Below are 14,919 nucleotides of genomic sequence, written 5' to 3' on the forward strand. Positions count from 1 at the left end.
AAAATATAAATGATTTAATAAGTTTAAGTTGATAGTACTGTTTATTATGAGGTTTTAAAAACACCGTTGTATGCTTGAAAGCAAGAAGTGGTATGGAACATACCCAGAAAATGCAGGTTTGCCCTTGTGTTCCCACCTATACCAAATGCCTTGCAGTTTCTCACCACTTACATTTTTATCATGGTGTATTTTAGGGTTTACACAAAAAAGATAATGAAGATGGATAATGAAATTTTCTTACTAAAACAATATCAACAATAAAACATACCCTTGTCCGAAAGTAAGAGTAAATTAATGTTATATATCTGTATAAACTAGTATAAATCTGCCATGATTGGAGAGGACCAGGGTGTTATAGATGGACCACATGGATGTTTTGAAATACCATATTCTTCCCTTTATTTTATACTTATTATGAATTACACATTTGTTTAGCAATTAAAAGTAACAGACCACTGGGCTGCAGCATCTAATGAGTAGTTGGTACTTCTGGATATTATCCTTAGATTCTCTGATGTTAAAATGTCATAAAATCACTCAAAATTGAGTGAGAAGTGACAAGAATTGAGTGAGAAAAACAAGAATTTTCATTTGCTTTTGGGGAATGGTAGACTTTTCTAATGTGATTTTATATAACTAGTTAGTGCTTTGTTTTATTAAAAACTTCTTGCTAACATGATTAATAGTGTATCTTAGTAAAGATGTATTCATTAACAAAAAATTCCTTTGGCATATCTTGTTTTTTAGGGAGTGGTTATATCTCTTGTCACATGAAATGTTGAATCCTTACTATGGCCTCTTCCAGTATTCAAGAGATGATATCTATACATTGCAGATCAATCCTGATTCTGCAGTTAATCCGGTATGATTGGTGGTTATAATGATACAAATTAAGTTATGACCTACAATGTTTTTTAATCTTTAAATGTCAGTGTAGTTTATGACATAGGATTACTGTCTTTGTCCAAGTTACATCCTTGGACTCGGCAAGTCCTCTTTTAGAAAATGTTCTCAAGTAAATGATCGTGGATATGTGCAACAGTTTGGGCACAGGGAGGTTTACTGCATCACTGTTTATAGTAGCCCCAAGTGGAAACAACATTGCTGTCCATTAAGAGGGGGTTGATTAAATTATGTCATGAAGCAGAATGACATGGTTAAGAGCATAGACTCTGGAATTAGAAAGACATGAGTTCATATCCTTGTCCCATTACTAACTAGCTTTGTGACCTTCATTGACTTAAGCCTCAATTTTATCATTGCTAATAATAATAAATATAGTTTGGACCTGAGAGAGGGGTTGTGACAGTTAAATGAGACCCTGCACATTAAGTATTTAGCACAGTGCTATACATTATTAACCCTATTACATATTATTAAGCACTCAACAAGAGTTAGCAGCTGTTATTAATTTGTTGTTTTTATATTATTTCTGTTATCCTTCCATACAAGGTTATATTATACAGCCACTAAAATGATGTTGTGTGATAATAGTTAATAACATGTAAAGATGGTATTTGTAATATATTAAGTGAAAAGAAGATTACAGAATAATAGTATGAAGCAAATTTTGGTAAACATGTATATGTGTAAACATTGAAAGGCTCTACAATACTGGTAGTGGTTATCTCTGGGTGTTAGACTATGGGCATTTTTATTTTCTTGTCTATATTTTCTAAATATTTTGTAGTGAACAGGTATTGCTTTTTAAAAAGAAAAAAACTTTTTAAGATAAAAGGGAGGCTTAAAGATTAGCTTAAAGATTATTAAATAGAGAAGTAAAAGAAGTTGAAAATACAAACATCCAACTAATAAAACAGTATATCCTAAAAGACCAAATCTGTCTAAACATGGTAGGCATGTTAGATTCATTGCAGGGTATTCTTTATAAAGGGAAGATTTTTAGGTGAAGGTTCTGCTTGGAGAGCTCATTACTGCCACTGTAGTAATGATAGCTCACGTTTGTTGAGCATTTACCATATTCCAGGTCCAGTGCCTTGGGCTTCATCACCTCATCTTACTACTCACAGAGCCCCTTTTTAGATACTATTATTACCGTCATTTTTCCAGGTATGGAAAATTAGTTCCACAGGGGCTAAGTAATTTGCCCAAGTATACATAGCTAGTAGCTGGCAGAATCAGGACTCTAGTCCAAGTTAGACATGAAATCTGTCCCCTTAAATCTATGATGTTTTGAAGTTCAGTTTCTGGTTAGGTCAAAGGAAGAGGGAGGTATAGAATTGAAAGCTTTTTTCCCATGACAGAGCCAGGATTATAAGGGGCTTAGCAGGAGATGGGAGGAGAGGAAGAGAACAGGATCTGCAGGTGATTTAATGAAGCTGCAGAGGGACTGTAGTTTGGGCTTAATTTCTGAGGATAAACTTTACAGAATGACTACCCTTTGAGAGGGGCATTGGCTCTGCTGTAATATTTTATAGCGAAGTATAGTATCTATAGAGACTCTCCCTAATGATTGTTGAGCTTTGATAGGATAACCTATTCCATTTAAATAGTTATAAATTGGAGTATAAGTTGATACTTACTGTTTATTTAAAAAATTACCATTGCTTAAATATTTAATTTTTATTTAAAAATTCCCTGGATAGTATCTACCTTGAGTATTTATATAAACTCTTCTCAATTTCAGGAACATTTATCATACTTCCACTTCGTTGGACGAATAATGGGAATGGCTGTGTTTCATGGACATTATATTGATGGTGGTTTCACATTGCCTTTTTATAAACAGTTGCTTGGGAAGTCCATTACCTTGGATGACATGGAGTTAGTTGATCCTGATCTTCATAACAGTTTAGTGTGGATACTGTATGTATTGAGTCTTGTTCGTTATATTTAGAATCCGAGCTTTTAAAAAAGATATATGTTTCAAAATAGATGTACTTTTTTTGAAATATAAAAAATGATTTTTAAAAGTACTTATACATAATGATTTCCTCAACACGATGCAAGTTGTTTCCATCCTGCATGTTAGAATAAGATATTCCTGCTTAAGTGGTGGCTGTTGAAAACATACTTTAAAAAGGGCATTTGTGGGGCTTCCCTGGTGGCGCAGTGGTTGAGAGTCTGCCTGCCAATGCAGGGGACACGGGTTCGTGCCCCGGTCCGGGAAGATCCCACATGCTGCAGAGTGGCTAGGCCCGTGAGCCATGGCCGCTGAGCCTGCGCGTCCGGAGCCTGTGCTCTGCAACGGGAGAGGCCACAACAGTGAGAGGCCCTCATACCGCAAAAAAAAAAAAAAGGTATTTGTAAGAATCAGTTCTGTTTTTGGGGGTGTCATTCGTTTGTGAAGATACACTGGCCATGGTTATTTTTACCAAGTACACGAGTAGCTTTCTCAGTGGGGATACTCAGGTGTTTAGTCACTTGGGTTACCCAGACTCAAGTAGGGCTTCTTACCTGAAAGCCAAACATTACTGAGTTTTCCCTGTGTAAACCCCAGCTTTCCAGGGCTTTCTCATTACTCAGGAAGGAAAATGTTCCTGGTGTTTATGAAGGTTAAAGCTCTTTGACTTTTCTGCCCCAAAACTAGGAGGTATGGTGGCATAAGAACTAATAAAAGAAATCTAACCCTGTGTTTGCATGTCATAAAACTACCTTAGTTTTGTCTCACCAATTAATACATCTACAATATCTGTATTTTAGATTTTCCAATGAAGTGTCTTTCCCTGTCTTCCCTTCCTAGTGAGAATGATATCACAGGTGTTTTGGACCATACCTTCTGCGTCGAACATAATGCCTATGGTGAAATTATTCAGCATGAACTTAAACCAAATGGCAAGAGTATCCCTGTTACTGAAGAAAATAAAAAAGAATATGTCAGGTAAACACTTCTGTGTTCTTAAGCCGGAGACTTGTTTTAATGTTCTAGAATGGCGGTACAGAAAAACATTTATGTGTTTAGGTAGTGTTACTTATTGCTACAAAATAGGCTTCTGCAGAATTTAGTGGCTTAGAAACAACCACCATTTTATTATTTCTCACAATCTCGTGGGTCAGAAATTTAGATCGAGGACAACAGGGACAGCACACTTCTCCTCCATGTGGTGTCAGCTGGAATGGAAATGTTAAGAAGGCCTCTTCACTCACATATCTGATGCCTCACCGAGGGTGGCTCGAATGGCTGTGGGCTAGCTGGAACGGACACTGGGTCTGGGGCTTAGTTCTCACTGTTGGCTGGGCTCTTTGGTTATCCCCATGTGGTATCAGAGGCCCCTCATTCTCACCATGGCCTCTCTCTCTAGCACAATAGCCAGACTTCTTATGGCGTGGCTCGTTTCCCAGAGCACAAAAGCAGTTGTTGGATCTTTTTAAGGCCTAAGCCTGGAACTGGCCAACATCACCTCTGCTGTATTCTTTTGGTTAAAGCGAGTCACATGCCAGCCCAGGTTTGGTGTGGAGGAGAGGCTGTACAAAGGCACACATACCAGGAAACACGGTTCGTGGCGTCACGTGTAGCGTAGCTACCACAGCTAGCTGTACAGAAGCACTTTTGTGCTGTATCACTAGGACTTATCCTATTTATAAATAAGCACATTGTGGATTTATATAAGAAATATATATATATTTCTTATAAAAGAAATACAAGGAAATGTTCTTTAAGTTTTATGAAATTACCTGTTGATTGAGGAATTTAGAAGTGTTGAGTTAGAGCATTTGGTTCATGGTATCTAAAGTTCTTCTAAACATTAAACTATGATAATCAAATTTAGGAGTTTGAACTTCACCATATATACATAGAAACATTCATGCTATACGTTTTTGTACAGAATATGTCCCCAGGTCTTATTGGCTAAAATTTTCTAGTTTATAGATGAGGCCCATCAGTCTCATAGATTGTGAATATTGGTACAGCTTTTTTGGAAAACAGTTTGATAACAGCTACCAAAATGAAAACACATATGCAGCTCCATTTTTAGGAATCTATTCTTTGGAAACACATATCTGATTAAAGAAATACGAATAAGGATGTTTAACTAAATACTACTTGTAAAAAAATTGAAAACTGCTAAAATGTTTTTAGAAAGAGAATGGATGATTAAATACATTAAACAATATTATGTGGATATTTAAAGAAAGATAGACTCTGCATAAGCTGTCATTTAAAAGGCAGGTCTTAGAAGGAACAAAGTCTGCATTGTTTTATACTCAGAAGATGTTCAGGAAGGCTGCTTACCAAATAAAATGTTTGCCCAGGGTGAGGGAGTAGAGGTGACGGGCCTGGAAGTAGAGAGGGAAAAGAGGATAAAAGAGTGGACTTTCAGATTTTACTCTGTCTCCACATTTAATGTTTTTTTTTTTTTTAAGGCCGCACTGTGCGGCATGCGGGATCTTAGTTCCCTGACCAGGGATTGAACCCGTGTCCCCTGCAGTGGGAGCGCGGAGTCTTAACCACTGGACCACCAGGGAAGTCCCATTAATATTTGATTTTTTTAAATATAATTTTTTTTTTATAATTTTTCTTTTAATAACAAACATGTATTACATTTCTAATTAAAAAAAGAAGAATGAGGGACTTCCTCGGTGGTCCAGTGGTTGGGACTCTGCAGTTCCACTGCTCGGGGCGCAGGTTTGGGGTTCGATCCCTGGTCGGGGAACTAAGATCCCCCATGTTGTGTGACACAGCTAAAAAAATAAAAAATAAAAAAATAAAGAAGAATGAATGGGAATTTCCTGAATTTCAGTAGTGTCTCACTTCCAGGACCTAGTGTGGGCTGCTCACTTTCTAGGATTCAGTCACGTTTATAGCACACAGTAATTTTCCCTTACCAAATACATTTTTTTTTTTTTTTTGCGGTACGCGGGCCCCTCACTGTTGTGGCCTCTCCCGTTGCAGAGCACAGGCTCCGGACGCACCGGCTCAGCGGCCATGGCTCACGGGCCCAGCTGCTCCGCGGCATGTGGGATCTTCCCGGACCGGGGCACGAACCTGTGACCCCTGCATCGGCAGGCGGACTCTCAACCACTGCGCCACCAGGGAAGCCCACCAAATACAGTTTTGAGGGACTTTCCTGGTGGTGCAGTGGTTAAGAATCCGCCTGCCAATGCAGGGGACATGGGTTCGAGCCCTGGTCTGGGAAGATCCCACATGCCATGGAGCAACTAAGCCCACGTGCCACAACTACTGAGCCTGCACTCTAGAACCCATGAGCCGCAACTACTGAGCCCGCATGCTGCAACTACTGAAGCCCATGTGCCTAGAGCCCGTGCTCCGCAGCAAGAGAAGCCACTGCAATGAGAAGCCTGCGCACTGCAATGAAGAGTAGCCCCTGCTCGCCATAGCTAGAGAAAGCCTGCGCACAGCAAAGAAGACCCAACACAGCCAAAAATAAATAAATAAAGAGTTTACAAAAATAGTTTTGAAATTTTTAAAATGACAAAGAAAACCTTTTTACAGGTGTGTAGTTTTGCTGTCCCCTTAAACAAACAAACAAAAAATGAGGTCCCCCAAAGGATATCATTAATATTAAGTAACTTATTTCTTAAAGTAGAGAACTATTTCTCCAAGTTTAGAAAAGGAAATACTGGCGAATTGGGAGTATGAGTAGTTCTGAGATTTGTGAGATGGAGAGGTTTTCCTGGGAAGATAGATTAAAATAAAAAACAATTCATGTATAAATTGTAAGTCCAAATCAAAGGCGTAAGTAGAGCTACACAAGAGATGTAGTTTAGTGTACATTTGTTGCTAAAATTACATCTTCCAGGGCTTTTAAAGCTTATAGGGAAAAATGAGTATTTAGTCAAAAAGTGCTTGCTATTGGCTTTTACTGTTTCTTCTCATTTTGGATATGGGGATTCTCTTTACCTCTTCTTCCCCCATATACAACCCACAAAATATAAAGAAAACACCCTACACATTCAGATTATATTTTCAAGTGAAACCAGAAAAATAGTCATTTTTGGTTGAATGGGTTTTTCTGGTTATCAGCGTGCATGCCAGAACTTGAGAAAGACATTTCATTCTCATTTTAACTTCAGACTCATCTACTCTCTAGCCAACTTCCAGTTTAATAGGACTTTTTCTGATGTGAAGAGTTGCTGTATTGATGCTGCTTTTGTTGCTGGAAGGTTACCGCTTTTTAATTTATGGTGAACTGCCTCACAGCTCAGGATCCATCTATACCTTCAGTAACCTGAGATTCTTTTAGATTTTAGACTAAATTCTTAATGCTAGATGCTTGTAAAGTGCAACGTTGCTAAAGTACTAGAGATTCATAATAATTACCAAACCTGAATATATTTGATCATATGAAACCCCTGTCCGATGTTTCCAGACTCTATGTGAACTGGAGATTTTTACGAGGAATTGAGGCACAATTCCTGGCCCTGCAGAAAGGATTTAATGAAGTAATTCCACAGCATCTGCTGAAGACATTTGATGAGAAGGAGTTAGAGGTCAGTGTATTAATGTCATGACATCATCTAGTATAACAAAGAAAGTTTGGGAATTTTCTGTTACTTAGTTTTAGAGGAAAGCTGTATTTCTGGTGCTTTTGAAGTTTTATGATGTGATGCTGTGAGAATTCTAATTCACAGGAAAAGTCTTTCCTGCTTTTGGAAAAGCCTTTCATGTTTTGGAAATTTTACAAGTAACCAGTCTCTCTTATATTGTGACTATTCTTAATTTATTTTTCCATATTTTCCATTCATGCGTTTAATAGATTTTGTGTCTTCTGTGTACGTTCTTCCAGTGTTGTTTTCTATTCCCTAGTTAAGTGGGTATTGATTTAGTTAAATAAAACTTTATTAATTGGTCTCCACCATATTGACATTTATTTGGAATAAAAGCCTAGGCTTAATTGGATTTACATTAAGCTTTGTAAGAAAGCAGTTGAGGGGCTTCCCTGGTGGCGCAGTGGTTGAGAGTCCGCCTGTCGATGCAGGGGGCGTGGGTTCGTGCCCCGGTTGGGGAAGATCCCACATGCCGCGGAGCGGCTGGACCCATGAGCCATGGCCGCTGAGCCTGCGCGTCCGGAGCCTGTGCTCCGCGACGGGAGAGGCCACAACAGTGAGAGGCCCGCGTACCGCAAAAAAAAAAAAAAAGAAAGCAGTTGATAGACAAAAACGTAGAGGAAATAATTGAAACACTTAGGTTAAACTCTGTCTCAACAACCTCAGTCTCCTTGGAAACATTCGTTACTAATAGTAACTATAATAAACAGTTACCATTTTTTATTCTAAAACTAGTCCTTAAAGCACCATAGGGTTGGTGTTATAATTAAGACCTTTAACAAATACATCTCAGTTTCTACTGAACTACTTTGAAAAAACAATGAGGTTTTATTCTACCTGAGGTTCCAAATTTAATTAGTGGCTAGGGATAGCATAAATATTTAAAGTCGATACATAATTTAAAACATGATTTTATTCATTAACTTCAGCATCCTTTCTAACTAAATCTGTTAACAGACCTGTTAGCAAACAAGTCTAAAAAGATTGGCTTGACTTACTACCATCCCCATTCCTTTTTTGATTGGACTATTCTGTAGTGAAATGACCAGAAGGAAGTAGTCAGAAGGAGGAAGAAAACATAGCAGGAATGGCAGTAAAGTTGAAATACGATGCATTTTTATCTGTTCATACAATGAATAAGGAATTTGGCTTTAAAACTACCACTCCTCTAAAGAAAAGAATTAAGGGAGGTATCGTCTGTGGTCATGGGTGCTTCTGTAACCCTGCTCGGACACCTACTACCTGTTAGTGTGGCAGTGGCCAGTCATTTTTTCAGACGCTACAGAAGCTTTGTTGCAGGTTTTATTCAGTAACGTTAGGGTTTGTTATATACTTTGTACTGCTAATGAAGTTAGGCTTTTTACAAAAGTATATGTATATAATTTATTTTAGTGTTAGACTAGGTTAATTATGAAATATAGGATTTGCAGGTTACATTATCTTTTACACTACACACTATCATAATTGAGTGTTATAAACACATCAGTAGGATGAGTCAGTCTTGGACCCTAGGAAGGTGAGTATTAATAATATCAAAGTGATTTTGATATACCTCGTCTATACTGAGCCTGCATCAGGATGCCAAGCAGAGCTCTATTATCAATGCATTCATATATTTCATACTTCGGTCCAACTTTAAGCAGATTGTATCACTTATTCAACACAACTTCTTGAGTTCCTGTGCAGTGTTGGTTGCTTTCGCAGGATGTAACGAAACAGATGTTACTGCCATATTATAGCAGAGGAGACTGTGGCCAAGGGAAGTGAACTGAACTGCCCAGAATCCCAAAGCTAATAAGTGTTGAAACCCGAATAATAGATGCAAGTCTTAAGGAAGGCACATATAAACTGTATTTACTCTGAGTCTAGTTTCTGTCCATTAAAAATTTTTTTAGAATTCTGTGAAGTTATGGAACTTTTCATCTTATGTCCATCACAGTGGTGGTTCTCAGATCCTGGGTAGGGAACCTGCAGTGACTAGGTACTCATGGAACTTTTTAAAAAATACGGATCCTAATTCACCCAGATTCACAGAATTAAAATCTCTGAGCATAGGACCTAGTGTATATATTTTGAAAAACTTTCCAGATGGTTCTCATGTCTACCCTCAATTAAGAACACCATATGAAAGCCAACTCTGCAAATCTAAAGTTCTATTTTAAGGAATTTTTGGCTTAGGTTGGGTTTCCATTGGCTCATTATTTGTGCAATATTTTAACAGCTCATTATTTGTGGACTTGGAAAGATAGATGTTAATGACTGGAAGGTAAACACCCGGTTAAAACACTGTACACCAGACAGCAATGTTGTCAAGTGGTTTTGGAAGGCTGTGGAGTTTTTTGATGAAGAACGACGAGCACGGTTACTTCAGTTTGTGACAGGCTCATCCCGAGTGCCTCTGCAGGGCTTCAAAGCTTTACAAGGTAAGAAAGCCAGAGGGACAGACGATGTGGCATCTAATAATTGGGGGCAGGGGGTCAATATTTGGTGTACATAGATGGTGTACAAACATGTGCTTACATACAGATTCTCTTTTCACTCTAGTTCTTATCTGTAACTCTCATGTCTTGATACCTTCTTCTCTTTCCTTTCCTTTGTTCCCTCCCAAGAGCACGTTCTGCTGGGTTCTCTGTGATTGTAGTGAGTGCCGCATGTTAGAGACCATATGTGTCGATGCTCTGCCTTTTCTTTTCTGGTCTCCTTGCTTTTAAATTCTGTTGCACATTCCTGTAGGGGAAGTCTGTCTGCTTCCATGTTCACATCTCAACCTGGCAAACATTTACCCACTTGGGATGCCTCTCCCCCCTACTTTTTTATTCTTTTAACAGAAAGAGGCAGCATGAGTCGTGGAAGTCATTTGTTTGGTCAGAGCACTTTAATTAATGCATGGCATCAGACCATTTTACAGCCATATTCCATTTTTAAGAATTGTTGTCCATGGAATAGCTGTTTAATTTTGGGAGGAGTTGGTGTATTGCTTATGATCGTGGTTGCCTCTCTGGGTGGCAGTTGCTTCCTTTACCTCTGAAGCTCTTTATTTTCACAACTGCTGCTACTGGTGATGACTGAGGGTGTACGAAGCAAGACTGGTACATAATTCAACAGTGTTGCCCACAGTCCATATATCAAAAATCCATTGGGAAAGCATACTTTAGTCATGCTTGCATTCCCTATTTGGAGAACTCATCATTATCAGACTACCCAGATGAATAAAGTGAAGTTGTATCTACAAACTTTTGTATGGGGTGCCTTATGTTACCTGAAATTTATTCTATAGACTGCTAATCTTTTGCTCTCAGTGAAGTTTGAGTTGTGAAACTTAAAGTTGCATTAGGTTGTCATCTTTTTGAATGTGTATATATGTATTGGATCTTGGATTTGCCCATTTACTTCTTTTTTGGGGACACTGATTTTCTGTAGAAGATAGAAGTTGGCAAAGGATTTCAGTCCTGAACTTTTTCTCAAATTGAAATGCTAGCAGATTAAGGAATCCAGCCTTATCCAAGGTCAATTCCGGCTTTTAAAACCCAGACTGTTTTCCTCTGCCCTTTGGCAGCTTATATGGACTCACTAGTACCCTCCTCTCCCTCGACCCTGTGGTTTACATACCAGTTTTATCCTGAGATTCTGGAGACTAATACGTGCACCCACAGTGGTCTGACCCTCATTTGCTTCCTTTGCAGGTGCTGCAGGCCCACGACTCTTTACCATACACCAGATTGATGCCTGCACTAACAACCTGCCAAAAGCCCACACTTGGTAAATTATTTCTGTAGCTTTTTTCCCTCATTCCATGTATGTAGCTGTTAGTTCCAAACAGATTTGACATTTCGTTTGTTGTTCTTATTACTAAATGGACCCTTAAAAGAGTTGCTTATCATTCCTTTTAAGTGAATTAAGATTATCCAGAAATTGATAGGAAAACCCGAAAGCAATAATCTCTACTTGAGAGAAATATAACCTTTTTCTTGTCATTTTCTATGTGACACAAAGAGTAATGTGGCTGTATTAGGGTAAACGAATTAGTATACACTTGCTAGGTCAGTTCAGTTGACCTGTTTTGAATGAACTGTGTAAAATCTGATTTGCTTAATTACAGCTTCAATCGAATAGACATTCCGCCCTATGAAAGCTATGAAAAGTTATATGAAAAGCTGCTAACAGCCATTGAAGAAACATGTGGATTTGCTGTGGAATGACAACTTCAAGGATTTACCCAGGACTCTATTTATACCCTGACTGACAGCCTCCTTTCAGCAGTTTCAAGGAACGCTGACATACAGGAAAATGCACCCCCCTTTTTAAAAAAAATTTTAGGATACTGTGAGGGGAAAGGACAATTCTGAAATTCCTTTTCAAGGAAAAAAAGGTCTTTATGCTTTGCCATGAGGCCACATTCAGCTGCTATTTAAAATTAATATCTTGAACCTAAAGAATGCTGACTTTTCCTACATTTCCAGAGTTAGGCAGTATTCTACACTTAAAGACTACTACTATTTTTATAAAAGGTAATCTATTCAAATCGCTTCACAGATTTCAACTCTATCAAACATCAAGACAACTTCAGCAGTCGGTACAAGTCACATTTCATTTTGGTTGAATACATGATTTTGAACAGCTCCTGTACTTGCTCTTTGTAAAAAAAATAAAAATAAAATTATTTTGAATTATTCTAACTTTGTAAACAATTGGCTATAAAAGAATCTTAAAAAAGTTAAGCCATTTACATGTTTAATTACATTTTTCTATAGCAAAGCATTATATTTTAAAAGCATTATATGTTTCAACTTAGCCTGAGTCTCTTTTTATATTTTTCAAGCATGAATTCCATGGAATACAGCTGTATAATTTTGGTTGTCAAATTCTTAATGCAACCATTTAGTCTGAACTTAGTAGCTTATTTGCTACAATAAGATGCATTCAGGGGCTCCCTGTTTTTAAGAGACTTTAAAAAAATCTTAATTTTTTATCTTGAATGAATATGATCGGGTATTTTGCATTTACTTTGCATCTTAAATGGAAATACTGCATTTTTATAGCTACTCAGATCATGTGGATGGGATCGGATTTTCATTCTTTTATTGGGTCAGCTTATCTTTGATATATATATACACTATTTCTGTAAACCAAAGTCTCCTGTGACAAGTGCACCTAACTTATATTACGTTTTAATTATGGTAAGTTTCTATCAAGTAAACCATCCTGAATCTCTGTTTAGCTGCTCATATTTTAATCAGATAAAATTACGAAAAGGAAAAATTTTGCTCTAAAGATTATTTAGCAAGCTTAGAAAACCCTGCTTTTACCTAAAATGAAGTGGGGTGGTGGGGCAGTGACGTGATTACTAACAAGCGATTCTGACTCTATCGCAGACAGTACTTATCGTCTGAAGAGTGATTTTGGAGGTAAGGGAATCCCAGTTCGCTTGGTGTTGAAGATCAGCATTTGATTTTGAAATATCCATATTTAGCTTTCAAGGTGTGTGGCATGTTGCATGACCCAGAAGGCAACCACAGTTTTGGAGTGAGAGATTGGAAAAATCTGAAATCATGGGTGGATTTTTAAATTCAAATATCAGAAATCTGCACTATTTTTTTTTCTTTTACATTGTTGTGAAATCAAGAATAGCAATTTTGATGAGATAGCTTTGTTTAAATTTTGCAGCTTAATTATCAAGTGAATAAGCCCCTTGTGTTCTTTCGTTTGATGGATTGGTTTTCAGTCTGTGTTCTTGGAGCCAAGGGGCTCCTCAGAGGTGCCTCAGAAGTAATGGTTAAGAGAGGAGGGACAAAGAGAGAGGGAGAAGAAACATAGCTGGTACTTGAGCAGGGGCCTCCAACTCCCCACCCCTCTTTACCCAGAGCAGCTCCGAGTTTTCTCTTTTATATACATTGGAATTCCACGTAATCTTTCATGGGGGCTAGGAGGGGTGGGGGGATGGGTAGAATAAAAGAGGTGGAAAATTTGCTGCTTAAAAAAAGTTGAGAACTACTCCTGTCGTTTCTAAGTATTTAAATTTATTTCATTCAGACAAATTTGACAGCCATACAAGCTGGTTACAGTCATAACTGTGTAGTGGCGATGTGCTTATGCTGACCTTTTTCTTCCCACTTTGTTTTCCTACTGCATTCTTAGTAGTACCGAAGAACATCTTAAAACATACTGTTTGATCATCAGTAGTTTTCAGCTTTCACGATAGTACCTTATTGGTTGCAGGTCCATCTCTCTCATATATGAAAGCACTAGCGCAGTGTAACTGTGCCTGTTATAATCTTTCAGTAATAGTAAGTACATGATGAACACTTTAGAGAAATCATAACTGACGGATGCAGTACTAATGAAATGCTACTCTCATACTAATGTACAATACAGAGCAGGCAAATACCATCGCTTTTTGAGTGCCTTCTTAATTTTATAATAATGACTTAATAGAGCTTTAAAAGAAATAAATTACCCTCCCTTACAGTCTGTGGTATCACCAACATAATTTATAAGAACAGGATGATTTAGATTTCATTTTCAAAGTTATGTTACCTGATCACTTCCAAATAGGTGCTAAGCAAACAAAACGTGCCAATGTATCATTGAACCTTGGACTTGCACCTCATGTGTAATGTGAATATTTATTTCCACATGTCCCTCTCAGCTGGGTTTTTCCTAATCCTTCCTCTAGTTTTATTTCAGATTTGTGATATCATGTTTCCATACATTGCCTTTCTATCATGAATACTTATGAACAATGGTTACTTTGTAGAGCTCATATGCAATACAGAGGTGAGTTTTGTTTCTGAGGGTCTTACTTCTTTGGTGTAAAGAGTTTTTAAATAGTGCTGTGTATAGTGTACATTTTGTTTTGCACATAGTTTGTTGCCCTGAATGGGTTTTGTTTTTACCAAGTCTTTTATTTTTTCCTTGTAATTACACTCCAGAGCACAAGTTTCCTTTCTTTTAAATACAAGGTAATTTGCTTTATTTTACAACACTAAGTCTGCTTGAACTTCTGGTGCATCGAGCTGATTGCATTGATGGGAGTTAAGAGATTGTTCCAGACATCTTTACAGTTTGATAGAGCAGCTCCTTCTGCTTCTGTCTTTAGCCTGCAGCACAGTCAATGGGTGCCATTTGTAGTATTTAATGTACTTACATTAGGATGATGATTGTACCAAATGCTGAGTTGGTTTGTTTCTAGATGTAATTAGTTCACTTAATGTAATATTCTTCCTTCTCTCAAACTGACTTTAAAAACAAAGTTTTATCATTTTCATTGTATTTATTACAGAGTGTTTTAGCTTTGATATTCTTTGTATTTTCACTCAGTTGTTACATGAGCTTTATCAATAACATCTGTATAAATGGTTTTTAAGAATTAACTATGTATGTGCCCATGCCGAAGTTGAGCAATAAAATGAATGCTGTTTGCACTGTCACAGCATCAAAGTTTTTAAAGAA

The 14,919-nt window shown here is 37.6% G+C and overlaps 1 protein-coding gene across 1 annotated transcript in view; it reads left to right on the forward strand.

The window, feature by feature from the left end:
• SMURF2 (SMAD specific E3 ubiquitin protein ligase 2) overlaps positions 1–14,914 on the forward strand; it is a 118,859-nt gene extending 103,945 nt beyond the window's left edge. Inside the window, exons 13-19 of the mRNA XM_030843385.3 lie at positions 748–862; positions 2,648–2,826; positions 3,704–3,841; positions 7,293–7,413; positions 9,692–9,893; positions 11,154–11,229; positions 11,570–14,914. Coding sequence (XP_030699245.1) covers positions 748–862; positions 2,648–2,826; positions 3,704–3,841; positions 7,293–7,413; positions 9,692–9,893; positions 11,154–11,229; positions 11,570–11,669 — 931 coding nt within the window. The 3' untranslated portion in view covers positions 11,670–14,914. The remainder of the gene's footprint in view (positions 1–747; positions 863–2,647; positions 2,827–3,703; positions 3,842–7,292; positions 7,414–9,691; positions 9,894–11,153; positions 11,230–11,569) is intronic.
• Positions 14,915–14,919: the final 5 nt, after the last annotated feature.

This window comes from Globicephala melas, chromosome 20 (assembly GCF_963455315.2).
Source record: "Globicephala melas chromosome 20, mGloMel1.2, whole genome shotgun sequence".
NCBI classification, from domain to species: domain Eukaryota; kingdom Metazoa; phylum Chordata; class Mammalia; order Artiodactyla; family Delphinidae; genus Globicephala; species Globicephala melas.